This window comes from Phyllostomus hastatus, unplaced genomic scaffold, assembly GCF_019186645.2.
Source record: "Phyllostomus hastatus isolate PE091 unplaced genomic scaffold, TTU_PhHast_1.1 phas_scaffold_216, whole genome shotgun sequence".
Classification (NCBI taxonomy): domain Eukaryota; kingdom Metazoa; phylum Chordata; class Mammalia; order Chiroptera; family Phyllostomidae; genus Phyllostomus; species Phyllostomus hastatus.
Genome location: NW_025334018.1, coordinates 7,000,090 through 7,028,023, shown reverse-complemented (window position 1 = coordinate 7,028,023; position 27,934 = coordinate 7,000,090). Strand labels below are relative to the sequence as shown.

At 48.1% G+C, this 27,934-nt stretch overlaps 1 protein-coding gene across 3 annotated transcripts; it reads right to left on the bottom strand.

Annotated features, from left to right (window-relative positions):
* Window positions 1-83: 83 nt before the first annotated feature.
* Window positions 84-27,077, bottom strand: PI4KB (phosphatidylinositol 4-kinase beta). 3 transcript variants are annotated; one of them, XM_045817332.1, is made up of 13 exons: window positions 26,025-27,077; window positions 24,944-25,145; window positions 17,950-18,886; window positions 13,416-13,460; window positions 10,721-10,948; window positions 9,675-9,902; window positions 7,753-7,862; window positions 7,065-7,169; window positions 6,726-6,849; window positions 5,181-5,446; window positions 2,306-2,438; window positions 1,936-2,056; window positions 84-937 (listed from the first exon to the last, which is right to left on the bottom strand). In XM_045817332.1, the coding sequence occupies exons 3-13, from the start codon at window positions 18,856-18,858 to the stop codon at window positions 756-758; spliced, it is 2,451 nt and encodes an 816-aa protein (XP_045673288.1). In that variant the 5' UTR covers window positions 18,859-18,886; window positions 24,944-25,145; window positions 26,025-27,077; the 3' UTR covers window positions 84-755. The 3 variants fall into 3 exon arrangements, with proteins under 3 accessions (XP_045673288.1, XP_045673286.1, XP_045673289.1); XM_045817330.1 differs by lacking the exon at window positions 24,944-25,145 and having other exon boundaries at window positions 26,025-27,076; XM_045817333.1 differs by lacking the exons at window positions 13,416-13,460; window positions 24,944-25,145 and having other exon boundaries at window positions 26,025-27,075.
* Window positions 27,078-27,934: the final 857 nt, after the last annotated feature.

Sequence of the window (27,934 nt, the reverse complement as noted above, 5' to 3'; positions counted from 1 at the left end):
TTGTTCTGTGGGTGCCTTTTGTATCCTAGATACTGAGCATCTGTACACTCACCCCTACTCCCCCCAAAAATACAACTCAGAAATTACACAGGTGGCTAACTAAGGACTTTATTTCAAACAAAAATTAAAAATAAAAAATTGAGAGCTATTTCCCTGGATGTGGGGAAGGGATCAGGGCAAGGAATTCCCTGCAGCTAGGCCAATACCCTTGTACTGGAGGGGCTGTGGTAACCCTTTCCAGCCTCTGACAGGGAACCTCTGCAAGGACAGGGCCCGCCCACCAAGGGGAACTCGGGGCAGGAGTCAGTCCCTGGGAGGGGACAGTCAGGCAGCAGCATGGCCGAAGGTGAACCACAGGATCAGGTCCTAAGTACCAAGAAGCCTCTCTTCCCTCCCTTTCTGGGACCCAGAACAGATGAAGAAGATGGCCTGTAGAAAGAACCTCGGACCCTGGTGAGAATAAAGGCCCAGCATCCTCAGACTGATCACCTCTGCTCTCTGGAGGCAGTGAGTCCTGGCGTCTGTCAGGTGGTAATACTGACACTGCTGGGGGCAGGGAAGCCCCAGCAAGTCTGGGCCCCGCAGCTGGCTCTCCCACCCCCTGGCAAGCTCTACTGTCACCACATGATCCTTTGCATTTCTTGCCTTCCATTTCCCTTGGGGGGATGGATGGGTGGGCGGGTTTTCCTGGTTTGGAATTTCTCCCAGGGAGGGTCCCCTGAATGCCCCACTATTCTGGGGCCTGAGAAAGGGTGTCACATGATGCCATTGGTGAGGTACTGGAAGCCGTCGTAGAGTTTGGTAGTGATAGACCGCATGCTGCCATCCACCATCTGCTCCACCAGCAGCTGAAGCTGCTCCTCAGTCATGCTCATGTGGAACCTCTCCTTCAGGTTGCGGATGGTGCTGGAGCCATGGAAGCAAGGAAGCTGGGAACCTGGGCGAGGCAGTGAGGGCAGAGGATCATGAGTGGGAAGGAGGGAGGGGCAGTGTAACAGCCACAGCACGTATGCTAGAGAGATCCCTGACCGTGGGGATGCCGTTCTGCTTGGGCAGAGAAGGGAGAACTGGTGGGAGGCCCTAGCTCGAGCCCATCTTTGTCCCACACCCCTGAACCCCTCTAGGTGAGGGCATGAGGGGAGGGGAGGGCAGAGGGCCAACACCACATCTCCCCCAGTCACTGCTGAGGGCCCAGAGGGAGGGCTGGAAGAGGTTCTAGGGAACGGGCCCTGAGCTGGGCACTTATCTGGTTGCAGGACTCTGCCTATGCTACATCTGACACTCACAGGTGACCTGGGCCACTGTCATCATGGGGCCAGGCAGGGTTGTTCCTGAGAAACGGCGACAACCTGTGGGGTGGGGGCAGGGATGGGAGGAGGAGACTGGAAGCTTAGACTGGGTGTATACTGTAGCCTTAAGGGGGGTGGGGACAAGGGCCCAGAGCGCTGGGAGAGGAGGGACCTGGACAAAAGACTAGAAGGCGACAAGGCAGTGAGGACATAGCGCAGTGAGAGTAAATAAAGATGACAGATGGAGGGGTGAGTATCAGGACAGGGAAGAGGCCTGAGGACAAGGCACTTGGGAGCCAAAGTGTGGTGAGGAGGAAAGTGGTGACTAGAAACACTTGAGCTGGTCAAAAGCTGAGTGATGGGAGGAGACAGAAACTCAAGAGTTGGGCAAGGGATGGAGAGATGGGAAGGGACCAAGAGGCTGTAGATGGGGCTGCTCTCTCCCTGCGTGAACCTAGGAGGTAGTTTCTGCGGCCTCCACCCGGCTACCCCCACGACTGAGCTCTGTCAGGAGGCATGTCCCAAAGGAGAAACCCTCCGGGAACTCCCCCCGCCTGAAGTCCTGAGGTGGAGTGGACTGCTTGGGAATTCCATGCGGAGCACCACCCTATCCCCGATCCCCTGGCCGGCCTCTCCCCAGCCCCACCTTGCTGCATGATCTCCACAATCTGCACCACCTTGTCCATGTGTTTCCGAGCAGCAATCAGCCCCTGCAGCATCAACATCTTGTAGTAGTTAAACATGTCACCATCCAGGCCGCCCATGACCTGGGAGGGGAGAAGAGAGCTGTGGGTATGAGGGGGCTCAGCGTCCCACCAACCAGCCAGAACAATCGGGGCAAACATGCCAAACCCCATCACTTCCTAACTCTCAGTAGGCAGGAAGCCTCCCAGGACACCCAGCCTGACCCTGACTTACTGCCATTTCTGTTCTGTTCAACCCTAATTTGGGAGGAGCCCATCAATTCCCCGTCCTATGACAGAGAAAGGAGGCGGCACTTCTCCTTCCTGACTCACATCCACAAACTCTGTGGTCAGCTTAAAGGCTGACGTCTCAAAGCCCAGGTTTCGTGGTGAGCTGGACAGGATGAAGCCGAAGTCGATGTGGATGATATGGCCTTCTGCGTCCAGAAGGATGTTCCCGTTGTGTCTGAGGAGGGGGCAGAGGAGAGGAAGAGGCAACACACTGGCCACATGACACCAGGCAGGGGAGTCCCCTGCTGTGTTTCCTGCAGCCTGTAACTCTGGGTCCAACCTCCTAGGACCTGAAGCTAGCAGCAGAAACAGGGAATCAGAAAAGTAAGTTGCTAACAAAGGCTGTGTGATCTGAAATCACTATTACTGACAACTTAATAGTTTAATTATCCTAAATTTCCAAAAATTGTAATTCTAGCACCCAAATTGATCCCAATCTAGTAGAAAGCCCAGAAGCAAGGGAAGAAGGCCCCTGAGGCTCCTGCCAGCTGTCAGAGAGGCCAAGCAATTGGCTCAGAGGAGGCCTCTGGTCAGAACTTGGTCACCTGTATTCTATCTGTGATTGCCATCAGCCCAAGTAGATCAGCACTCCACCAGAAAGGAGCAGCAGGCAGGGAGGAATTTAAATGTAAAATAGTGTGGGGGTTTCAAAGGTAAGTTTCAACTCTCTGGTAAAGTCACCACTGTAAGAGATCTCAGGCTGCAATGACCATAGGCCAGCTGCAGGAAGAAGAGAGTTAAAGGAAGAGGAGTCAGGTCTTTGTGATTCCCACCTGAATGGTTGCCTGCAGAAGGAGGAACTATCACCCTGCTGAGCATGTGAGGCCTGGCCCCTCAGGATGACCAATCCCCTCAGTGCCAGTAGAGGCTTTGTTAGGCTCCGAGCTCAAGGTCTGAGAGCTACCTTCTCTGGGGTTGGTCTGACTGGACAAAAAAGTGGGGAACAGAGGAACCCAGTCCCACCTGAGTCCTTTCTACTCTGGGGAAGCACTACAGATTTAGCCACAAAGGCACAATCTTGAGCCAGAAAGGTTCTAGGAGCTGTCTTAGCTCAGTTCTCATTTTACAGGTGAGGGAACAGGCCCTGAGAGAAGTCCTTAGTTGCCAAGGTCCCAAGGCTGGTGAGGGCAGTTTCTTTTCTCAACTGCTGGAGATAGTTGGGGACTCATTCTGAAGCAGTTAGAGACTTTTTAAAAATCCTCACCTGAGAGCATTTTTTCATTGCTTTCAAAGAGAGAGGAAGGGAGAGAGAGTGAGGGAAAGGGAGGGAGGAAGGGAGGTACAGAGAGAGAGAGAGACATCAATGCATCTTACATTGATGAGTTGCCTCCTGCACGCACCCCAACCTGGAATTGAGCCTGCAGCCCAGCTATGTGCCCTGAGCAGGACTGGAACCGCAACCTTTCTGAGCCACCCCCGAGCCACAACTGACGCAGTGAAAGAGATCTTAAACCTGCTTCCGGTTTAGAGCCCTGTGCATTGTTGCCAGTTCTTTCCACTGGCTGATTCTCTTCACAGCTAGACTACATCTCTTCTGAGTTATTATAAAAGGTTTCTCTGCTGCCCATTCCATGGCCCCTGCCCCTGTGCTTTAAAGGATGGATTCTCACCTTCCAAACATCTTCATTTCCTAAAGGAAATCGCAGAGGCCTGACTAGCACCTGCTTCATTTGCTGCCATCCATTTTCTCAATTCTGTTGCTCGGCTCTAGGCTCTTTGGGCCCTGGATTCAATCCCAACTCTTAGGGACAGTATTAGGCTTGCAACCAAATTCCTTATAAATAACTACATTTCCCTTCAGCCCTCAAATGCAGAGCCTCACTGGGTTCATTTGTGGGGCTGACCAAGTGGAATGAGTGCAGGTTCTGAAAGCTCCCTGACCCTCATAAAACACCTGTCTGGCAGGGTTTTTAACTGGTTTCAGTACAAGAATGTCAGCCTATGGCAGGCACTTAATAGATGCTAGATTCCTGATAAGCTACTCTGTTAGCTGGCTCTTAATATGCCACCATGTTACTGGGAGCTCTGGAAGCTCAGGCCACCGCATCTCTGCCTTCCCAGGGCAGCTGCTCTATGCCCAGTGAGAGGTGTACCTCACAGAAGCATTCAGGATGCTGACCCTGAGTCACTGTTTGGGTGAAATTATCTGTGTACGGTACATCGCTTCCCTATAATGTGAAGCTGGGCCACATAAAGATCATGTGATATTGGAAATGCCCAGCTCTGGGCAAAGCAATAAATACTAAAAAGTTCTGAAAATCGTATGTTGGAATAGGAGATTTCGGGGCTGGAAGTTTCAACTTTACCTCCATCATGCCTACCATATTTACCTTCTCCTTTCTGTTCTCAGTCACTACCACCCACCTAGGTCAGGGCTCATTACCTCCTGTTTTGTTGCCAAAGGCCTGACGATAGCCAGCCTCAGCCCCAGGGCCACAGGGTGCACACACTAAACAGAGATTGGGTCATATCATTTCTCCACCCACAAAATAAAACTCAGCTTCATCATGCAGGCCCTTCTAATCTGGCCTCTACTTACCTGTCTGACATCATTGCCTGCTATTCTCCTGTCAGGCAGCAGAGCCCGAGCTTTAATCACACTGACTTGTTTGTCTGCCTGGTGCGTCCTTCCCCCAGCTTTCTCTGCTCTCATTCTCCTTCATCTCTCAAAACCCTGCTTGCTCAAACCCTTGATTCTCCCATAAATCGATCATGTCTTTGCCCCTTTACCCTAGTACTTGTCTGTCTCCTTGGCTTAATGCACATGAACATGTCTGTCTCTGCTTAAAACACGATGTTTGTTTCATCTTTTACATCTTGGCAATGGAAGGCGGTGATGAGTATATGAGAACTACACATGAATGGACAGAGAGAACCCTGGAAAAAAGGTTAAGATGAGGGGCAGGAATTTACCTACCTGTCCTTGACTTGTAGCAGGTAGCAGACCAAGCAGTAGCCAGCGCAACTTTGCACAAAATTACGCTGGGCACTGAGGAATGCCTCAGTCGTGTAACTGCCATGCTCCTGCAGGAAGTAATCAAGCAAGGAGAGCTGTGACTGTTTCTTCACCTGGTGGATAGACACAGCATTGACCACCGGTTCAATCATGCCACTGTCGGCCGAAATCACAAGAATCTTGTATGGCTTGATCCACAGGGGTACTCGTTCCTGTTCCCAAATGGACTGTGAGGAGACAAAGAAGCATTGGCACCATCACCTTTCATCCGAGTTTAGGGAAGAGGCTAAAATCCCCCTCTGTCCCCTGGACAGTTCCCAGCTTTGGTGGCCTTGAATTTTAGGCCATCAACTAACTGAGTAAAACCCACTGAGGACAACGGAGTTTTTAAAGAAAGTCCAGGGTCCGATAAGACTCGGGGAACTGTGTAGCAAAAGGCATCCTGTAGGCAGAAAGCCCCCAAAGGCAGAGAGAACGGGAAATCACACAAGCAGCAAGAATGGGAGCTACTAATTCAAAGAACTGGGAAAGGGCGGAAAAGGATGTAAGTCCACAGAAAGCTTCTCTAGAAAACGAAAATGTTTATATAAAGAATAGGTGAAGCTGCTGGCAGGTGACCAACCCAGAGGCTCGGGGGACTGACATCTCAGCACACTGCAACCCACTTACGAATACCAGATTAGAGTTTTAATCAATTACTTAAATTGTTATTGAATTTATTGAGGTGACATTGAGGTTACTATAATTTATAGGTTTCTGGTATAAAATATATCATCTATACATTGCATTGTGTGTTCATCACCCAAAGTCAAGTTTTCCTTAGGTCATGATTTATCCCTTTACCCTCTTCTACCTTCCTCCATCCACCTCTCCCTGGTAATCAATCACCTTACTATTGTTTGAGTTTATGACTTTTCAGAGTGACTGCAAATCACAAAAGGACCACAAGAGGTCGCTGTGGAACTATTTTGTGGCTGTGGTTTCTGGGGACATAAACTGGGGATGGGGCATGAGCTGTAGTTTAATCTGTACCCAGTCTAGACCTGGGCTGGAAGCTGGTCCTCAGTAGAGCTCTCTGCAGAGCAACCTGTGTGGGTCACCTCTGGTGGACTGCAGCTGGGCTGAGTTCCCCTTCTTTCTCCCTCCCTTTTTCTTTTTTTAAGAATCTTTAGCTCTGGCTGATATAGCTCAGTGGATTGAGTGCAGGCCTGTGAACCAAAGGGTCACGGGTTTGATTCCATCAGGGCACATGCCTGGGTTGCGGGCCAGGTCCCCAGTTGGGGATGTGCGAGAGGCAACCACACATTGATGTTTCTCTCCCTCTCTTTCTCCTTCCATTCTCTCCCTCTAAAAATAAATAAATAAAATCCTTAAAGAAAAGAATCTTTAAAAAATTTATTTAAATTTTTCAAAATTTTATTTATGTATTAAATAAATTTTTTTACGGTTTTTTCCCCCATTACCATTTAGTCCCTTTATACCTCCTCCCCCACTTCTTTTTTCTACCTGTAGTTGCTTCAACACCTGGAAGGCCAGCAGTTCCTGACGAAGATCATCCCCACATTTGACAATGACAGACAGAAGCCGCCAATTGGGGAGATGGCCATAGGGGGAGCCCTCTCTGATCCGCCTGTGTAGAGAAGCAAAAGTTATCAAAGGGTGATGGCAAGGTGAGGACAGAGACACAGATTCTACCAAAAATCCAAATCAAACTCCCCCAAAGGCAAGGACTCTTGGACTGCCTGGGAGCCCGATGGACAATAAAGAAATGCTCTGAGTACCTGCAGTTGCCTCCAAGCTTTGAGAGGGCTGGAGACCGCCCCCACCCCCCACTCTCCAACTCACCGCACTTTCTCCTGCCAGGGCTCCTTGAGAGCAACTGCAGAAGGGTCTTCTGGGTCCCGTTTGAAGGCTGTGGGTGTGTGAGCCAGCTGCTCCGAAAGGCGTCGTCTAGCAGGGAGAAACTATCATTTGCTTGGAGGAGTTACGCCAGAGCCTAATGTCCCTGTCTACAGCGGCATTTCCTGTACTGTTTCCTTGACTCCAGGCACACGCAGATAGAACCTGGGCTGACGGACTCATGGAAGGACACATACCACCGACACCTTTTGGCTAAATTGGTGATTTGGAATGTTAAAATGTAATCACCAGGCCCTCCTCATTCTTTTACCAAGATTCTGGTTCAGAACAGCCATGGCTCCAGCACCTGCATTTTCAACAAGGTCTCCTCTCCGCCCCCACCCGACTCTGACATGTGCAGTCCTCAGGCCGACTCAAGGAAACGCTGCTCTAATTCTTCCCTCTGGTGTTCTCATCCCTTTGGATTCTCTTTAACATTTAGTTTCTTTCTGGAGCAGCCTGGCAATTTCTCCACCTGCACCTTCACTGCCTCAAGTTTGGTGGCCTCAGGGCAAGAACAGAGTATGGAGAGAGAAAAGGGAAAGACACAGGCTGACAGAATGGGAGAGGACAAAGAGAGAGGCAGAGCCTTAAAGAGGGCTGAAAAACGAGGGGCAGTGTTGTCTGGCCATACCGGATGTCCCCTGCTGCAATGAACACAGGCTCCTTGCTCTCTTGGCTGGTGATGCTGTCCACAGAGAACTGGGAGATGTTGTCACAGCTGTTAGTGTGCACTTCAGGGAGCTGCAGAGAGCAGGGGACGGCAGGTCAGGAGCACTAGGCACAAGTCTCACTCCCTGCACCTCCTCTGCAGCCCTCCCTGTGTGTTTGCTGTCTGCATGTCACGATCATCCCTCGCTTCCTGACTCTGCTGCAAAAGGCCTCCCCTGGTTGCACACCATCTTGATCACTTAGGCCTGAAACTGTGTAGGCACCCACATAGGCCCTACAGTGAGTGGTGTTTCTCAAAGTGTGAACTACCTGCACCAGAAATATCTGGAATGCTGCTAAAACCAGATTCCCATACGGCACACTGGGAACGGGTCTGGAAGTCTGAATTTTTAACAATTGTCTAGAAAACCCCTGGCACATTCAAGTTTGCAAACCACTGCTGTGACCATCACAGAAAGTGGAACTTTCAACCTTATACTGAGAGCTCCCCAGCTAGGGATGCATCCTTTCTTGGGGTCCAGAACAGACTTTCTCCAGACTAGGATCCATGACCATTCTTCAGTCTAGTCTCTCCTTCTCCCTCTAAGTATCAAGTCCCCTTTTTCTTCCTTCCTTTGTACTGGAGCATTTCTCAACCCCATTTATCATTTATCACACACTGCCTTTTTGTATATCTTACACATTTTTTTCTTCTATGTCTGTGTCCAATTTCCCCAAGTAGACTGTAAACTCAAGGACAGTCTCTTTTTTCATATGGTGAGATCTGGTTGCGTCACAGCCCTACATAAAATCCTGCTCTGGCTCCCTACAACCCTAGAATAAAGTCCAAGTTTCTTCCCGCAGCTTACAGGATCCTATCTCCAATCTGGCCCATGACGCCCTCTCCAGCCTCATAGGTCACCACTTCACACCCACACATCATACAAAATTTCGTTCAGTTCCTAAGATGAGTCAAGCTCTCTCATCTTCCAGTCTTTGCAAAAGCTATCCCCTTTGCCTAGAATACTCTGTCCAGCTACTTCGTAACCATCTTCAGGTCTCATCTGACATATTACTTCCTCCAGGAAATCTTTTGGGGTGTATCCAACCCCAAGTCTGGAATAAGTGTTACCCTCCACCATCAGGTGCTCCCATAATTCCCCATTCTCTACAGCGTAACCTAGATCATACCATACTACAACTATCTGCTGACTAGTCTTCTACTGTCTCCTGTCAGGTCAGAAACTCCTTGTAGGCAGGGGCCTGGTTTTGTTTACCAGCACACAGCACTCAGGGCTGGCACAAAAAAGGCCCTCCCTAAATAGTTCTTCAATGAATGAATGGATTATAACTTACCATTCTCTGCTTTCCTAAGACAACTTCATATAGCAGGTATTCATTCATTCATTCATTCATTCATTCATTTTTGGGGGGTGGGAGGGAGAAAGAGAGGGAGAGAAACATTGATGTGCAAGAGAGACATTGATCAGTTGCCTCTTGCACACCCCAAAATGGGGACCTGGCCCACAACCCAGGCATGTGCCCTGACTGGGAATCAACCAGCAACCTTTCGGTCTGCAAGCCGGTGCTCAGTCTACTGAGCCACACCAGCCAGGGCTTGATAAATTTCTTGATTAAATTTATCTCATTCTCTCAGCTTAGAAGTTCTTCCTTACATTTAATCTAAACTCCTCCTGCAGGAAAATGAGTTCTACCTGAATCTACTCCAGACTAGGGCTGTTCAATTCGTTCAGAGCTTTGCCCTTTCGTACCCAATACTACCTACTTTTCTCATTTGGACTCTTGCCTCAGTCTGCCTCAGGGTGTGTTTTCTTGTCTGAAATATACTGGACGCTCCTGGAGAATAGGTGTTTTGCCCAGTGTTACCTCCTTGAGCTCCCTCACCTCCACCTGCAGCTCGCCTATGTCATCCACTGACCAGGCCTCATCATCGTTGTCATAGTTGGGCACAGTGCTGAAGCTGCCTGCCCGCTGCTCATGGGTGATACCGCATTCAGGCAGGTTCTCTACGGACCGCGTGCTTCGGATTCGGTTCTCGGGGATCCGGGCAGGGACATTGGTGGTGTCGAAGTTTTCACATTCAAGGACTTCCACATAGATCAGGTAGGGAGCCTGGAGGAAAGCGAGAGCAGTATTTGCAGTTCACCTGCACCACTGTCTCTCAAATCTCAACTCTGTTAACGCAGTTCTTCCTGCTGCCCACTCCTAGGTTCAACACTCAACCATCTGTTCCAACACTATGAACACCGTATTTAGAGCAGGAACTTGTCCTACAATCACCTATATAAAGAATTTGGGTGAGAGAGTGCACCCAAGCTTTCAAAATGGTTCAGCTGAGCTTCAAAATATATAAGGATGCATCTGGGCAAAACCACTCCAAATTACGAATTATAACCCATCAGAGAGGCATGGGACCCTCTGGGGATTTGTCCTAAAGACAAAAAGACTGTGAAAAAGCTGGGCACTGTTCCAATCATGGCTCTGACCTTCAATACTTCTAAAGGGAAGTCTGAACCATTAATACTCATTCCAACCAGCACCAAATTTAGCCAATTCTCTCCAATGTGAATGGGGCATAATTCTCTCCTCCTTGCCCACTGTGTTCAGAAAAAATATTAGAAACAACAGATTTCTCTATTCTTATGTTGCTATACCTGAAAAGCCTATGAGTTATGGAGGGCTGCAGAAGAGCTACCGAAAGGACTGTAAGGAAGGGTGGAGAGTGACTCTCTCTTGAGACATGACAAGAAGTGAGCTGGGACAATCAGGCCTCTTTGGTCCAGAAAAACAAAGCACAAGACAGGGAATAAGAAGGCCCTCAGAATCACAAAATCACGAAGGTAAAGTCATGTGCACCTGAACCATGGAGTCTAGGATGCTGGTGGAGCATCTTTGGGCATAGACACAACCATGGAGTAGAGTCCACCTACCTTGTCCTTGGAATTGAGGACAACAGCCTGTGTGTGGGGCACACGGACCACGTGGTGGTCAAAGCCAGCAGTGGGCAGCCAGACTCGTGCAGGGAGCTTATGGTTGAGCAGGGAGAGCTCTGAGATCAGCCGCTGTGTTTTCTGCTCCTTGGTGGGGAGCGTGGCTAACCGCTTGCCGATTGCCATCAGGGACTTGATGAATTCTCGCTCAGGAGCCAGTCTGACAGGCTATAGGGAGTTGGGGTGAAGTAAAAGACGATGAAGAAACCACAGTAAAAAGTGGCCCATCCATTCAATCACTCCTGGCCATGGAGGCCAGGGATCCCAGTGTCTAGAGAACTCTAGGGAAGGAGCTACTGTTTAGCCCTAGTAGGAGATCCTACCCCATCCCTGGCAAATTGAATTGGGAAGAGGTAGAAGAGCCAGCACATTCCTTCTCCACAGGCTGTTTATTGAGGGTAAAAGTGTGTGAATCCAGGTCACTGGGATGCACCCCTCTTCTCTAGACTTGAATTCCTCAGGAAATGTCCCAAGGCTTCAAGGTGGGTGGGGGGACAATATCCAGAGAGGGCCTTGGAGAGAAGAGCTCCCTATAGCTGAAGGGCTTCACCCATCTTGAGAATGGGGATGTTACTTTCCCCACCTGGATCCTTAGGCTGGGGCTCCGCTAGGGCCCATGAGGCTAGGGAAGGGGGCTCTGAGTCAGTATTTCCCCTTTCAAAGGAGGACTCACTCCATTCAAATGACCTTTGTTGATTTACATGGAACCCCGCCCCATCCACCCCATGATCTCTTACCAGAGGTCAGTGCACATGCAGGGGATGAGAAGAGGATGAGCAGATTTAGGGTTACTGAGGGGATGATCAGTGGGGAAAGGAAAAGCAGATGTAGGAATTTGGGATTACTAAGGGAATGATCAATGGGTAAATGGAGGAAGGCTGGTGTGGTCAGATGGGTGGGGAAAGTACGGCTCCTTTCACTTGACATTGGCCCTGAAGGCCTGTCTCTTTCAGTGATTCCTCCTTGGGTCCTTTCTCCCTACCTTTCAGGACTAGGGTCCCCATAGTTACTCCCTGTTGAGCTTGACTCCTCATGCCAGGCACATGTCATTCCCAGAAAGGGCAGAGACAGTCTGGGGTATGAGATGGGGATGAAGGAGAACATGGACTCAGCTGGCCTGAAGAGGGGCTCTTTTCCCTAAGTCCTTCTACCACCAGGAGCATCTGATCAAGATAGCCACCCAGCTCCCCACCCCATCTCCCCTCAGGTACATAAGAACAGTGTCTCCTCCATTCATAGAAACAGTGTTTCACTCACCAGGCTTTTCTCTCCCTTTCTGTGTGTCTTGCTTAGTTTCCTGATTGAGAATTTCTACCCTCACTCCCTCAAACTGCAAAAAAGAGCTTCTTTTGAAAGCTGGGCAGTACCAGGCCTACCTCTGCATGTGTACAGAGTCAGGTTCAAAGGAACAGCTAATCAGCAGCCTCTACCCCACAGGGGGCTGGCTCAGGGCCCCACACAGTAATAAAATAGGGTGTCGGAATCAGTCACGAACGCTTTGGGAGGCAGAGTTGAAAAGAGATACAAGAAGACAATAGAACTAGGCTTCTGTGGTCCCTGGAAATATCCCAGGGGCTGAACAGAGAAAGAGAAAGAAAGGAAGAGGACTCACTTCTTCATTCATCCTGATCCCCTAATCCATCCACTCAGGTGGCAAATGGTCACTGTCCCAAGGACCCTCCACCCCAACCAATTCACAGTCATCTCAGATTAGAAAAGGCAACATTCCTTCCCATCTTCAAATCAGCATTTGGGAGGGGGGCCCCTAAGTTATGTGAGCATGTTGGAAATGTGACCCCAGGCCTTCAGAGATGGGCTCTGCCACATGGGAGGAGGTGGAATCATGATTGAAAGGGGATCAGCACAGAACAGGGAAAACGGATTGGGAAGACAAATCAAAAATAAAATGTAAAAGAAAAAAATCATCCAAACTCCCAGAAGGTCCAGCATTTCCTCTCACGTCTCTGCCCAGCAACAAGGTCTGAGACCCTGTGGAACCAGAGGGTCGGGGGTTAGTCCAGAGGCAACAAGAAAGCAGAATGATGATTAAGGAACATGTGGGCAGGGAGCTGGGAAAGGGAAGAACTCAGACCTGGAAGAAATGGGGTTGAAGTTAAAAAGAAAACAGGCTGTGGGGACATAAAACTTTCCTTCAGGCCAAATCTCGTTTGCTTTTGAAATCAGCTCACCCAGCATAGGGCCTGGCTTTTAGAAAACACTGAATAAATATTTGATGGTCTGATGGCAGAAGCCACGGGGAAAGGGTCTTGGGTAGGAGAAACTGGATCCTGGGGGCGCTCTCTGCCAAGCAGTTCTTGGCATCAATCCAGGGGTAAATTCTACCTCTCCCCCAGTTGTTTGCTGCTCGAGATTCAGGAGCTGGGGGCTGAAACACACTGCATCCCAGCTGTCCCCGGGAAAAGGATCAACTGAGCCCCACTGAGCCGGGGCTCAGGGCACTGGCGACAGGCAGGGGACTCCCCCAGGTCTGGGAGGCCCGGGAAGGAGAAGCTGATCTCCCAGGAAAAAAAAAAAAAAAAAAAGCACCTTTTAACTCCAACCTTGGCCTGGGGACGGAGAGGAAATGCGGCCATTGGGGGAGCCTGCCACCCAGTCCCAGCCTGGCCCCACTTACGGAACTGAATGAATTATCAATACTCTCGTTGCTGGAAGAGAGCTCCTGGGAAAGGGCCAGAGGACAAAGGGAGAAGGAGGGGGCAGGGAGGGAGGGGAGAGAGACAAAGGCAAAGAATTTAGGTCCAACTTGGATCATATCTGCTTCTCTGGTGTAGCTCTACCTTTCTGCTTCAGTGACAGAAAGTCAACCCAGAAATGCCACTTGCCCAGATTTTTGACACTGTGGGAGGTGCTGGAAGGCTAGCTCTGGCCTTGTGGTCAGAAGGGTTGAACAAACAGTGGCCTCTGTTTTTCACTTTCTTCCCTTCTGTTCTTGCAAGAATCTTGCTTTTAGGACAAAATCCTAAAGATGGGACCCTTAAGGAGGTAATAACTGCTCTCAATCAAATCCTTCTCCATGGAGACCACCACAGAGAAACTGAATGTAACAAGCTGCATGTCCCCCATATTGGAAACTCTGTTCCCCCAGCTTCTTTGAAGTGTCAAGGAGGAAGCAGAAGAGCTATAGTTTCAGTGCCAGGTATATCTCCACACTAATCAGCCTCATCACCACCCTGAGAAGTCTCATCCCCACCTTGGCTCCTGGCAAGGGGTACCACAGACCTATAAGCATGAAACCTTTGGGCTAGATGCTGTTGGAGTAAAGAATGAGTATCTTTCCTATCTACCACCCCACCGCACCCCACCCCCTAGGCCTCCTATCAGACCATTTCACATGACAATTACAGTTTTAGGCCCTAAGTTGGGAGCTGGGTCCTAGCTGATTCCATCTGAGAAAGGTGGGCAGCTGAGCAGCAACTGTCCTAGTACCAGCCGAGGGGGATATCTAAACTTCACCTATTCCTGTGTCTTACAGGGGTCCCTGAGCAAAACAGGGGAAAGGGCCAGTGGTCAAACTCTCATTCAATGGTTCTGCTGCAGCTTGTGTGCAGGCCCTTCCTGTGTTCTGTGCAATGAACTCTCCCAGAGCAGGGAGAAGGGGTAATACCTATGCACGAACCTGCAGTAGAGAAGGGGCCTGGACTTAAAAGACGAAAGTCCTGGGAGCTCCCAGGGCAGGAGGGCAGCGGTCACTGAGCGTCTACTTTGCAATTAGCATTTCAAGCATCTGCTTAATTCAGTTTCATGGTATAAGTTCTTTTCTGGCTGGAGGTCCTATAGTCAGGGCCCTCCCTGAAGAATCTGGGGAGAGAGGCACTTGGAGGGAGAAGCCAAACCAAACACTCCCACGGCAACAACTCTTCTGCTTTGGGTGGAGGTGGAGGTAGAGGTGGAAGGAGAACTAAGACAGTGAGGATGCCAGAGTCTATCATGACTTAGTGGTTCGGTTTCTATCCATGAGCTAGTGGGGGAAGGAAGAGCAGGCAGGATACTGGCTCCCTGAGCAACACTCTAGCTGATCCTCTCACAGACAGGTTCTGTCTGACTCATTAACAGCCTCAGGGGAGGGGAGATGTGTCATGGCCAGCTCCTCTCTTCTCCTCTGTAGGCTTGAGTCACTCATACTGAGTCAGCTCCAAGGAGAAAAGCTGAGGCCAAGAAGCTGATAGCACACCATATCGGGCTGGAAGGCTCACTGAGGCTACCAGTGTGACATGCAGCAGATTTCTCTGTACAAAGGTTGCAGTCCTGAAAAGACAAAGCTGATCCACTGGAGTGTCATCATGTGGGGTGGGACCTAACTGTGCCCCGCCCCCCACGCCAAATGATTTACCACTGAGTTACAAATGGGAAGGAAAACTGCCTGAGCATATCTCCCTGACTAGGCTGATTGTAGGGGAGAGTATAAAGGACTCCTCGTTAAAAGAAAGTAAGAGCCTCTTTGAGATCTGGGCAAAGCTCTGCAAGGAGACTGCAGGCAGGGAGAGAGTTGTACAAGCAGCCTCTCCTCTGAGCCCCACCCTCCAGGGTACCTCTACAGGTGGCCAGAGTACAGGATTAAACTCAGAACCCACAGGGAGAGCAAGGATGGGGAGCAGAGTCAGGTCTCCTTCTAGCCTCTCTGAGAGTTTCTGCTCAGACCTTAGATAATTATGTGCTTGGTATTAGTAAGCTGTATACATCTTTCTCATATGCAGGAAACAACTCTTCAAGAGTCACAAACTCCATGAAAAACTGTTACAACTAATAAATTCAGTAAAGTTTCAGGGTACAAAATCAACTCACAAACTAAACAGTGCCCTAGATAAGGGGTATCCATATTACCTTATAGGTTCTTGAAGAGAAGGGACAGCATTTTATCTTCCATCCTCTACTGCCTCTAGCACACGGCTTTATACATTGTATAAGCTCAATACTATTTGTTGAGTGAATAAATGTTGTGGGACAGGGGAGGAGAAATAGTGGTATTGGTATTTGGAGACAAAGGCCTTGAGCGACGTATCCTTAAAATGACAAAGGGGTGTGGAGAGACCTCTGTGCTGAAGATTACAATGCTTAGACTCCTAGTGATATTCATGTTGATTCTCTCTTACTTTTGATCTCACATTTCCTGAGGAGCCGCAGTGGATTTAGGTGTCTTATTCTGCCAGCATCAGATAACCTAAGAGCCTGGCGATGTAGTATCTCCTTCCTTTCCTGGATCTAGTGTCCCACAATAAAGAAGCCAGGTTGGGAAGAATGGCAGCTAGAGGCCACCCTAGAGGATTTAAGCATGCACAAAATACCTGCATCTCAGGGTGTCAGCCATAATCCCACCTGGGCTGGGGTTAGATGGGACCAAGGATCAGCACAGAGTAAGAAAAACCCTGAAGCTTCACCCTTTCTGGTGCTAAGATGAAGACACAAAATACAAACAGAGAAAAGACAGGCCTGGCAAGAAACACTGGGGACTCACTTCCAACTGCCTCACACTCACACTGCTTCAGACTTGACCCCAAAAGGAAGAGCTCCCCAAACTTTCATGACCTTAGTCCCTCCAGATCTGGGCGGTTCCTCTTGCTCTGCAACAACCTCCCTTCACAACCTCGGGCTTCCCTGCCATGTACAACCAGAAATGAATAGTGTCCTTTTTGCTTCTCAGAGCTGAGCTCTGCCTGTGCATGGATGTGGAAGCCTAGATGGCTAAGGCCTAGGCTGCTCTTCCCCCATTGGACTCTGACAGCTGAGAACCTGGGGAAATAGATGCTGAGAAATAACCAAGACAGATCAGCTGAATGATTAGGAGCACCAGCTATGATGTGAGGCCTAGTGTGACATTCTCTAGTGGAGATGTTGGACAAACCAACTAACTTCGCTAAGCCTTTGCTCAATGGTAGAATAAACGTCCATTAGTGTTGTTGGGAGGATTAAATTTAAAGTACTTGACACAATGCACATAATAAGTGCTTGATAAATGTTAGCTCTTTTAGCCTATTATTAAATTATCATAATACTGAATTTCCAGAGAAAGCAGCCTCTGTAGTTTCCATCCCTCCTGCCTTTTCCCTTCCCTAGTCATTCTGACCTTCTTCTAGCTGAAAGAAGTCCCACTGTATCAAAAACGTGGGTGGGTTATATGCCCCAGAGAGGCAGATGCCAGCACCACAGCTATATGCATTTTCCAACAAGCACAAATTCCTCGTTCTTTTCTCCCTTCATATTTAGGCTGGGCTGGCAGCCAAGATGGGAGCCAGGCTGGTGGTGAGCCAGAGGCAGGGGAGCTGGGGGGGACTAGGGCACCATTTTCTGGCTGGGACACCAGGTCACTGACATTTGGTTGTCCACTGGGCAACTCTCTCTGCTATGTGTCCAGATGTGGAATGGAAGGTGGGTATAATCTACTGATGTGCTTACCTCCTCCTTGCTCTGTGTCCTAAATCGATATTCCCAAATACTGCTGTAGCACTCTCTTCTTTCTAGACACTGGGTATGTCCAAAATTTACTCTATACCAAGATTGCTTCCCTCTTTCCTTTGTGCTTCTCCTAAATGATTTGGGAAAGATTGATGTCTTTCCCCTGAGGAAAGGTAGGTAGGAGGAATTCTGCAGGTGTCTTGGAGATATGGAATGAAACTTACCCTTATGAAAACAAAAAGAAGGATCTTCAGGGAGTGGGGCAGGGTGGGGGGGGGGAGGGATTATGAGAAGGAGTGGTCAGGAGAATGAAGCTGAGGTTCTACGTAACATCTCCCCTCCCCCAGCACACAAAATTCACACATATAGTCCCTTCTCTCCATGGTTGCTGCTGAGAGTTCCAGTAGATATCCCAGGTTTCAAGTTAGGGTGGGGAGGGTCTCTGCCACAGTTCTCAGTAAGTAAGGAGTTAATGGCATGGCTGTGCAGTTTAGTAAAATCGTTGGACAGAGTCAGGTGTATCAGCCTTGCTATTAGCTATTTGACCTGAGACAAGTCACTTTATCTCTCTGGGTCTCTGAGTTTTTCCTTTGTAGAATGAGGCAGCTGGAATATATGAATTCTAAGGGTTTTTTTCCATTCTTACATTTCATGCTTTTATCAGTGAAATGAAACAGAGGGAAGAAGAGAAAAGGACAGAGTGACCCTGTGTCAGACATCCTGTCTCCATGCCACCTTGCCCCTCCCAGGGATTTTACCTCATCCTCATTCTCCACTTTGGGGTTGCTGGCTGTTCGTTTCAGGTTGCTGCTGAGACTTATACTGGCAGTGGCATCTGACTTAGAGCGCTGGTGAGTCCTTTTAGAGGGAGACAGCCCTGTGTCAGGGGCTGGACTCAAGGAGGGCAGCTCCCTCTTTCGGTGAGCTGGCTTCAGCTCATCTGAGAGGATCAGCTTCCGTAGCTTGGTCCCGCGGGAGTGTCGTTGAGTGGAAATGTGCATGTCTGAAGAGTAGGCCCCGAGCAACAGAGCACACTGGAGGGAAAAGTTAATGCTCTGGCGGCAACGGTGGACTATGTAGGGCTTGATGGCATCACCCACATCCTCATCCATGTGGATGTACATGTTAAGCAACTGCGGCAGATAGAAGTCCACATCCTCATTGCGAAAGTAGAAGAGCCGGTTGCCAATGTAGGCTTGCACTCCAGGCTCCTTGGAGTTATACAGGTATGAGATGGCCATGGAGATGTCAAACAGTTTTGACTCAAACAGCCTCAGCAGCCAAGACTGTTTGGCTGAGTTGTTCTGCCGCCGCCTTCTTGCTCCCTTGGCTGTGCCTGAGACCACAGTGGCTCCCATCTCATCTTCCTCCTCTCTTATCTGGGCAGGAGGATCGTCCAGGCAGCGGATCTCACTGTCCACACCATCCCCATTGACCAATTCCAGTGGAGTGCCTCTGCTAGAGATGGCCACACTTCCGTGCAAAAGCTTGACCTTCTCCAGCACCTCCTGGCAGGCCTTTTGGGCCACCTCAGGGTCAATCACTGATAGTTCCCCGACCCCCTCTGTGATGACGCTTAGTAAGGAGCCCCCATTATTTCCTGGTGGGCCAGGAGTGGGCTCAGAAGTTGGCTTCAGAGGGGCAGGCTCCACTACTGTGTCTCCCATGGCCACAGCCAGACTTCAAGCTTCCAAGCTGTAGGAGAGAGAAGAGAGAAAGGAAGAGAAAAGGAGACACAGATACATATGGGTTAGTGGTGCCATCCTCAGGTCTTCCCTTTGCCATGAAACCTTCCCAGGCACCTCCTCTCTGTCTTCCGGGATTCCTTCAAAAACAGATGCAAGCCCTGGCTGGCGTAGCTCAGTGGATTGAGTGCAGGCTGCGAACAAAAGTGTCACAGGTTCGATTCCCAGTCAGGGCACATGCCTGGGTTGCAGGCCACGGCCCCCAGCAACCGCACATTGATGTTTCTCTCTCTCTCTCTCTCTCCCTTTTGCCCTCCCTTCCCTCTCTAAAAATGAACGAATAAAATCTAAAAAACAAAACCAATCCCCCCAAAAACAAACAAAAAACAGAGGCAAAGTCATCCCCTGCCAAGAAGCTTTCCCTGACCACCTCTACTTCTGATCACTGCTTTCTTCTTCATTCCTTCTGCATCTAATTCCTCAGCTTAGGCTCTGTTCCTAACCTGTATTTGCAAAATGTCGTTTTACATGTGTTATGTTTATATAGATTTACAAATTCTTCAGCTACACTGACAAGCAATTCTAGTATTATTCCCTTGTCCCTAACTCTTCAAATGCTTTTCTATCTTTGTGTTCTTCCCATACCTCCCTTTAAATGCCTGCCAATAGCCTTTTTCTTTTCCTCTTTAAACTGTAGTTCTGTACTCATATAACACTCCATACAGGTCCTGAGCATCTTGCCTTTATTTAGTGGTAAAGTCTTAATGTATTTTTCTAGTTACAGGTATGTTTTAACCTTCCCTTTTAGACCCACAGTTCCCAAGGAATAAGGGCAACAAATACCAGGCCAAGTTTCACTTAGAAATAAACAGCTCTAAAATGACCATCATCAATGCTGAAGATGTGCCATTTGTCTGACTTCATGATGTGATTTCCTCTTTTTCCAGTGCTGTGGCAGCTAAAGTATAGTGGGAAGAGTCCTGAACTTGGAGTCAAATAGGCTGGGGTTCAAAATTCTGCCATTATGAGATATATAAACTTACGTAAGCCATGTCTGTTCTAAGTTTCAGTTTCCTTGATTGCAAAAATGGGAAAAACCTATCTACTTTCCATTGTTGCCATGCACAGAATAAATAGCTTCATGCATGTGAAAGTATCCAGCGTAGTCCCTCACACATGTAGTACTTAGTAAGTACAAGCTGAACCCTAATTACTGAAAAGATTAGTAAACAGAGTGTGTGCCTGTGTGTGTCCACACACACACAGTTTATTATAAGGGAAGTGAGTTATAGTTATCTTGTTGTTTGAAAATCTTCTAAAACATTTATGAAAGCCCTTCACTATCCAAACACTACTTTATCCATGCTCATACACACACTCTAAGAACAGGAGGGACTGTGAGAAGGTAAGAAGAAATCAGGCTGGAACTCCTGGGTGTAGAATATCTAAAGAACAGGGGGAACGGGAATCACTAACTAAGTGTCCCTCTCTGGAGGAAATTCAATGAGAGAACACTGCTAACAAAAGCCACTGCCTTCCTAGAACAATCCTCCAGAGCCCCACCGGATCCAGACCAGGAGAGTCAGTGCTGAACAGAAAGAAATTTCAAAGAAAGAACTGGGAGAGGCACATTGTTAATGTCAGATCAACCCAGCTCCAGAATCTGGCTGTGGTCAGCAATGGGCTCAGGGGCCTCCTCACAAAAATGCAGACAGAGTGAATCTAAGACATGCTTCAGAGTGTGGGCAAGAGGAAGGCAGTGGCTACTGTCGAGCTGGAATGCAGGTAATTTCCAACTAACAGTGACATCACCTTTGACCTTAGTGAACCTGGGTCTATATACTTTGGATAAGTGGAAGGAGGCCCAGATACAGATTCACTAGTCACTCTGGAAAGCCCCATTTTCCACTGCTACCTTCCCAGGGCCTCTTACTGCACCTCTGAAATGTTAAAAGTCAAAGTTACTTTGATCTGTCTGATATTACATAGTTTAGTTCCCTGTCTCCCAACTGTCAGCATTAAACTCTTGCAGGAAGGCAGATGGGGAACTCTTCTGTTTTCAGAGATCACCAAAAAAGCCTATTTCAATTTCTGTTTCTCTCAACTATGTTAAGCAACAAGTTCATTCCCGAATCTAATATCCCTGATTACAGTTTGAGTTTGGCGTTGGTAAAAAAATGTGGCAACTCTTTCACTATACTCTCTCCTCAAATTATGCAGTGCCCTTTGAGCAGTAGAACCAGCACGGCTGCCTGTGTGAATCTGTCTCTACTCGCAGCTATGGGTTGCACAGGAATAATAAGAAGAAAGCTTTAATCACTCCCTGCCACACCTTGGTAGTGTACTCTGCACCAGGGGTCATTCTAATTCAACTGGGACCACTACCCTTTAGGACTACTTAAATGCCCACTTGACAGCTTCAATGGGTTTTATGCAAACAACTCTTTTTTCTCTCTCAATCTCTCTATGCTTGGCACACCTTTCCCTTCTTCTCTACTCCAGAGATTTCCAAGTCACCAAATGCTCATAAAGTCCCCGTTTCAAAACTTCCAAGGAAAATGAAGTTCAGATATTCTCCAACATACAGTGTGTCTCAGATTTCACTAGAAAATGCAGCAGCTGTCTGCCCCAACTGATCACAGTGGGGATTATTTCTGGCACCAGGAAGGGAGGTGAGAATAACATCATTTCTTTCACCCTATGGCTCACCTAGGAATCCCACATCACAGTATTTAAGGGACTTCCCCACTGAACAGCTACTCCACTCGGCAGCCTTTATTACCCAGGGAACCAGATGATGTCAAGAGGTGCATGAAAATCAGAATTCTCTCCTATGCAGGCAGCTCTGCCACTAGAAGCTTCTAAACTGGAGCTGGGCCTCCCTCCTGTCCTCTCTGAGTCTCAGAAACTGCCTGTATCTGAAGCCAGATACGGGAGAAAGAAGGTATTGAAAGGAATTTAGGTTGTTTTGGCAATTTAGACAGTAAAAAATAAGAAATGGAGTCTCTAAAACCTAAATCCAGATATGGTCCTCAATATCAATTCCTTCAGTTTCAAATACAAAGAAAACACAGCTCTGATAAGTAACCATTCTCAAGAAAATGAAAGGACTAGAACATGAAAGGAAAAAAAAAGAAACAGGCCCTGCATTCAGTACCCTTCAACTTGTAAGTCAAAGAGTAAGAAAAAAGTGAAAGCCCTGGCTGGTGTGGTCCAGTGGACTGAGTGTGGGCCTGTGAACCAAAAGGTCACTGGTTTGATTCCCAGTCAGGGACCATGCCTGGGTTGAGGGCCAAGTCCCTGGAGGTGGATGTGTGACAGGCAACCACATATTGATGTTTCTTTCCCTTTCTTTCTCCCTCCCTTCCTCTCTAAAAAATAAATAAAATCTTTAAAAAAAAGTGAAAGAAGAGAATCCAAACCTTTTATATCAAACGATTCTTGTGGCTCTTAGTAACATTCAGACAACTGAGGCTCCATATTTCACACTAGGAGCTTAATTTGGCCTTCTAGTGAGACTGCAAGAGGATCAAAGAGGTCTCCCCTGTGCTAGTGCAGCAGCTGGCTTCTAGGAAAGAGGGGTGAAAATGCTGACAACTGACTGGGTTCCACAGCTATGTGTGGGCAATGTTGGGAATCCCCATTTGAGCATCAGGGGGTTGTTCAGAGCAGAGCAGCAACTGCAGAGGACAGAGGGGTTTACAGGCATGTGTTCTGTATGATTGAGCATTTAAGTGAATGTCTCCAGAGGACTCTGGGGGGAGGGCACGTTATCACTTAACCTGGCTTTCTGCTTCTCTTCACCTCAAAAGAGTCTAGGCAAACAACCCTCCACTGGCCTCCCTTCAAGGACTTACTGCACTGGTCTCTGCTAGGACGCGGTGGTAAAGAGCCCTGAATCAGTCCTCTGACCCAGGTCATCACCATTCCCTTCTTCAAATCTTTTTCCATGGACTAGTTTAGACCAATCCACATGTTCTTACATGTTCCTATATTTTCATAGAATGGCCTTTAAGAGATTGTCTGATTTAGTGCTCTGCCTCCAAGCACCTAGGCGAGATCAATTTTCCTTCTCCTTTTAAAAGATCCCTTTGAGATGGATCATATGGAAAAAGGAAAGCTGAGCCAATATCTTTATCATCTTACAAGGTGAGTAGTTAAGAAAGACTGTTAAAAATTAAAGGAAAATAAAAGGGAGGTTCAAACATGTTAGTTAAGGTTTCCTGTAGAAATGAAAATGATATAATCATATAAACAAGCTGTATAAATCCTCCAAAGCTAAATCTTCTTTGTAACAATTAATAAACCAAGAAATCAGAGACACAAGCATTTTATCTAAAGCTATGGTGATAACTTTCAGAAGTAAACACTGAGCTAATTAAGAAGTTAAATCTAAAGAAGTCAAAATAGGGATGAATGAAAAGGGGCTGTAGATTTTCATCATAAACTCATATGTACCATTGGTTTTGTTACCAACTACGCATATACCTTTAATAATGATTTTTTTAAAGTCACTCTTCAAGAGGGACTCCACATCACCCTAGGCTACCTGTTTTTGCTGTTAAGAAGTTCCTTTTCATGTTTTAAGGTCTAATTCTCCTTGCTTCAAGGAGGTCTCAGCTCATCTTTCCCCCTTGACCTCAATGGTAGAGATGGAAACTGAGTACTACTTTTTCCTTGTACAACAGAAACACAGGGCTGAGCAGTCAAGCAGGCTCAAGCCCTACTAGGAACCAGGTAAATGGTCACCCAAAGCCCATAAAGGGAGCTGGCATCAGGAGAGAGGGCATTCTCAAGCTAGGAGCAGGAGGGTAGGGAGGGCAGTGGTCTTGGGATAGTTAAATCAATATTGAATCAGGCTGAGAACTCTCTGTGCAGTGCCATGGAACTAGTATAAGCAGATTCCAGCCAGACAGCCCAAGCCAGCTCTGGGAGCCTGTGCGGAAAAAGACAGACAACAAAAAAAGCAACCTGTACACTCACCTCTCTCTGAACTGATCCTCCCTGCCGCAAGCCCCAAATGCACTTGTACTAGGTCCGCTCTTATCTCATGCCAATTTCTGAAAGTTTCCTCCCAAAGTTCTTTCCCTAATCAAAGAATCTCAATTTGCTGCTTTGGATAGTGTTCAGCAAACATATTCTCATGCAGCGTGGACCCAGCTCTGAGAAGGAAGCAGGGAAACTAGGGAAATATGATTTCTCTTTGGGAGAGCTTCCAAGGAGTAAAGCTGCTCCTAAAAAGGGGGATTACGAGTAGACTGCACTCTGGCTAACAAGGAAAGTCAGGGGAGAACTGCGAAGAAGTAGTAAGAGTACGTTCAAACAGGGCTAGTGTTAGAAAATGAATCGAACTTCACGTGCCCTCTCTGCTATCGAGGACTGAGAGAGACATGGCATGCAAGTGGGCAACTAGTTTCAAATCACTCCATTTCTCTTTTCCAGGTAGCTTCCTCAAAGGTTTTTGCCCACAAACACACTTTCCACCTATGGGATCTGGAGTTATGGATCAAGTACAAGAGGAACAGCATGACAACTTAATGCAGAGGGGGAGAAAAGCAAGGCAGATGGAAGCAGAAGCTTGTCTTTCAAACTGATTTACTCCCATGGTTGTAGACTAGGCCAAGGGGAAATTCTCTGGAGAGCTAAACCAGTACCAATAAATACTTTTTGTCTGAAAGACCCAGAATGTTTCATAAACAAATAAACCAAGTCCAATTTTCCCCCACCTCACATCCTGCTATTAGCCGTACTGCGCTGGTGCCTATAGAGTGGGCCATTTTCTCAAAAAGGCCCACTCTAGAGGTCAAGTGAGGAAGTTACACGTTGAACACAGAAGCACTAACTGAACAGACAAGCTCTTTCCATTGTCCTGTGCTCCTTTTCCCAGTTACCCCCCAACCCTACCCCAGTCCTAAGCCTCTATGGAATCAGCCAAAACTATTCCAGTAAGTCACAGGCAGCAAACTGATTCTTCTTGGATCTGGGCAGGGGTGGGAGGACATTCTACTCTGCGATCCCTTTAAGACAAGCTTGAAATTATATAACCCAAAGCAAAATTTCTCACAACCTCATTCAGTTTCCATGCAGGACTGTTCATCCCTCCTAGTGGCTGATCCTGAGTAGTCAACAAAGTGTAATCTGATAGGGACTTCTTCAAAATTTGCTCCATCGTTCAGAAACACCCTTATGTCCAGAAAAGCCTGAGTGAGACAGCTGAGGCTCCCACTCCTCCCAACACATTTTCTTCTTAGTTCAAGGTTTAGCTGATCCTGAAATAAGCAGTATGTGGAGATAAACAGTATGACAGAGAACACACAAAGAACACAGGGAAAACAGAACCAAGTGCCATAAGGATAAGCAAAATCCTTGACACTCAAGGGAGAAGGCGTCAAAGTTGGAAATCCTGAATGGGAAGGGGCACTGTCAGACCTCTCTTCCACAGGAATACACCTCCAAAGGTTGGAGGATTAAGGAGAGGCAAGTAAGCTAAACAAAGTTACAGGGACCATAAAACATTCCAGAGAAGGGTAAGGATTAAAGTTAAAGAACACAAATGATACTTTGGGAATGACGATGAGATCCCTTAAGGACAGGGGAACAGGCAATTCTTGGAAGCCGATAGCGGGGTGGGGGGCGGTGAGGTAATGGAATCAGAAGAAGCAGAGGAAGAGAGGGCCACAATCTTTTAGCTCAGGGAAATGGTAAGCCAGTGGTGGGGTTGCACAGAGACATCGGAGGAAAGGGGAATAATACGAAAAGGGAAAAAAGCGGAGGCCAAGGGAAAGGTTTGGGGCAGGAGGAAAGACGGACAAGGATGGACATTATAAGAGGCATCCTGATGTGGAAAGAGTTCATGACTTAAGAGACAAAATAATTCGGGACGGAGGCAGCAGGGATAAGAGTGAGGGAGGGGGGAACCCCCGGGGCAGAGGGAGGAGCTAAACAGAAGAGGAAGCCAAAAATCAGAGAAGTACCCCAGGCTTGGTTGGAAAGGGAGGCGAAGGAACCCGGGGTGCAGCTACCACCGGGAGGGCAGTTTTGTAGTCGAACCCAGGTGTGGGGGCGGGGGAAGGCTGTGCGGGACAGGGTGGGAGAAGGGCCTCCACAACACAGGGCAAAGGGGGGCTCATGGGGTAGGAGTCGCTTACCTTCGGGGGACCCCCGCGGAGGGGGTGCGGGCGGTCGGGGTCGGGCTGCCGACACCCCCGCCTCAGCAGCAGCGGCCGCTCCTGGGTTCCATTGGCCGCCTGCGCTTCCCTGACAGCGGCCGCGGCGGCTGCACCAGGCCCCGGCTGCGGGGCTGCCCTCGGCACCGCCTGAAGGGGCCTTCGCGCTGCTTCAAGTTCGACCGGGCCACACAACCTCCTCTTCCTCCCTCCGCACAACCAAGATCCACCCCCCCAAAAATATTCCCAGCACGGCCTGACTCTTTCAAGCCCCAGACTTTTTTCTTGGGATGTGCTTTCCTGCTTCTCCGACGCTCAGGACCCTACCGACCCCATAGTAATCCAATGAGTCCAGTGAGCTGCCTGGAACATGCCTGTTTAGAAATAGAAAAGGGGGCGGGGAACAGATGTTTGGAAGCAGGAGAAGGAGGAGAGGAGGAGAGGAAGAGCCTACCGGTGGAAGGAGGGGCTAATCTTTGGAAGGCGTACCTAAGAGGTCGAATTTGCCAGGCTTAAGGAGCCGAAAGGGAAGTAAATTTTGGTGGATAAGGTGGCAGGGGCTCCGGGCTTAGAGCAAAAAGCGGCAGGTGGGCGGGGGTACCTTGTTAGAGGAGGAGCGCACTTACTGCGTACTTCTATAAGTACATGCAAATTATATGTAAATACGTCCTTTTGATTTAGCAAGTTACAATGATTGCAATCAGTGGCTTTACCCCCTCGCCTATTACACATGACTCCCTTAGTAAATCAGGCTGTGGAATGGACGCGGGGGCTCTGTGGGGAGAAGAGAGAGAGAGGGTGGGCGGGGAAGATAGTCACCCTCAGTATTCTTTTCCTATTTATATTAAAGGACCAAGTCCAGATTAGTTCCTTTATTGTTTCGGGAATCCTGCGGTCCCAGGGCGTAAATTTTTCACCGACAGTGTTGCGGCTCGAGGCCGCGGTTCTGCCTCTGAAGTGGCCACTTGCCTGGGCAGCCTTTGGCCTCCAGCCTCCGGACGTCGATCCCTCTAGAGAGGGAATGGACAGGGCCAGTTTGGGAGAGGTGAGTGAAATGATAAAGGGTTGGGGTGGGTTTTGTTGTTGTTGTTGGGGGGTGGGGAGACAACCCTTCCTTCTAAATAAAACCATGTGAAACTTAACTAATAAACAAAAACACGCCCTGCAGGACCTCTGTTGTTGGTTTTGTTCATGTGCCAGCATTTTTATTGATTGGGAGCTGTCTCTATCAGAACCCCTGTCCCAAACCTCATAGGCCCTTACATATTTTACAGGGAGGCTAGTTATTTGAGCCCAGATCTTGGATGCCCCCTTCCCGGCCACTTACAGGCTGTTTGATTTGGGATTACTGATTTAACCTCCTTTTACTGAGGTTTCTATGTCTTCAAAGTGAATCCAGGAATATTAACGCTTTCCAGGGTGTTGTATTAAAAGAGTACAGATTACTACAATATATAGTACTATATTACTATTATTGGGACAATAATATAGAATAGATGAAAGAAAAGAGGGTCACTACTTCAGTGTTTAATTGGAAGACAGAATAAAGGTAGTAGCTTGAAAATATCTATGTGAAACATGCAATATGTACAAAAGTAGAACAAGGAGGGTAACTAGTGGCTGAAAGAACATAGAGGAGTATGGTTAATTAATAAGGAAAGCCTAGCCACCCAGTATATGGTGAATGAATGAATGGCTTAAAAATATTGTGAGCCAGGTCTCAGGAGAATTATTGGGTGTAAGCCAGCATAACAAAAAAGAGGAGGGGCTGAAAAAAAAAGCATGCTAAGAACAGAAATGGAAATTTGTTCAAATTAAGAGAGGACAGGCTGGTAAGCCATATATGTTAAAGCAGAAGTACAGCAACAAAAGATGAGGCTGAGAGTACCAAA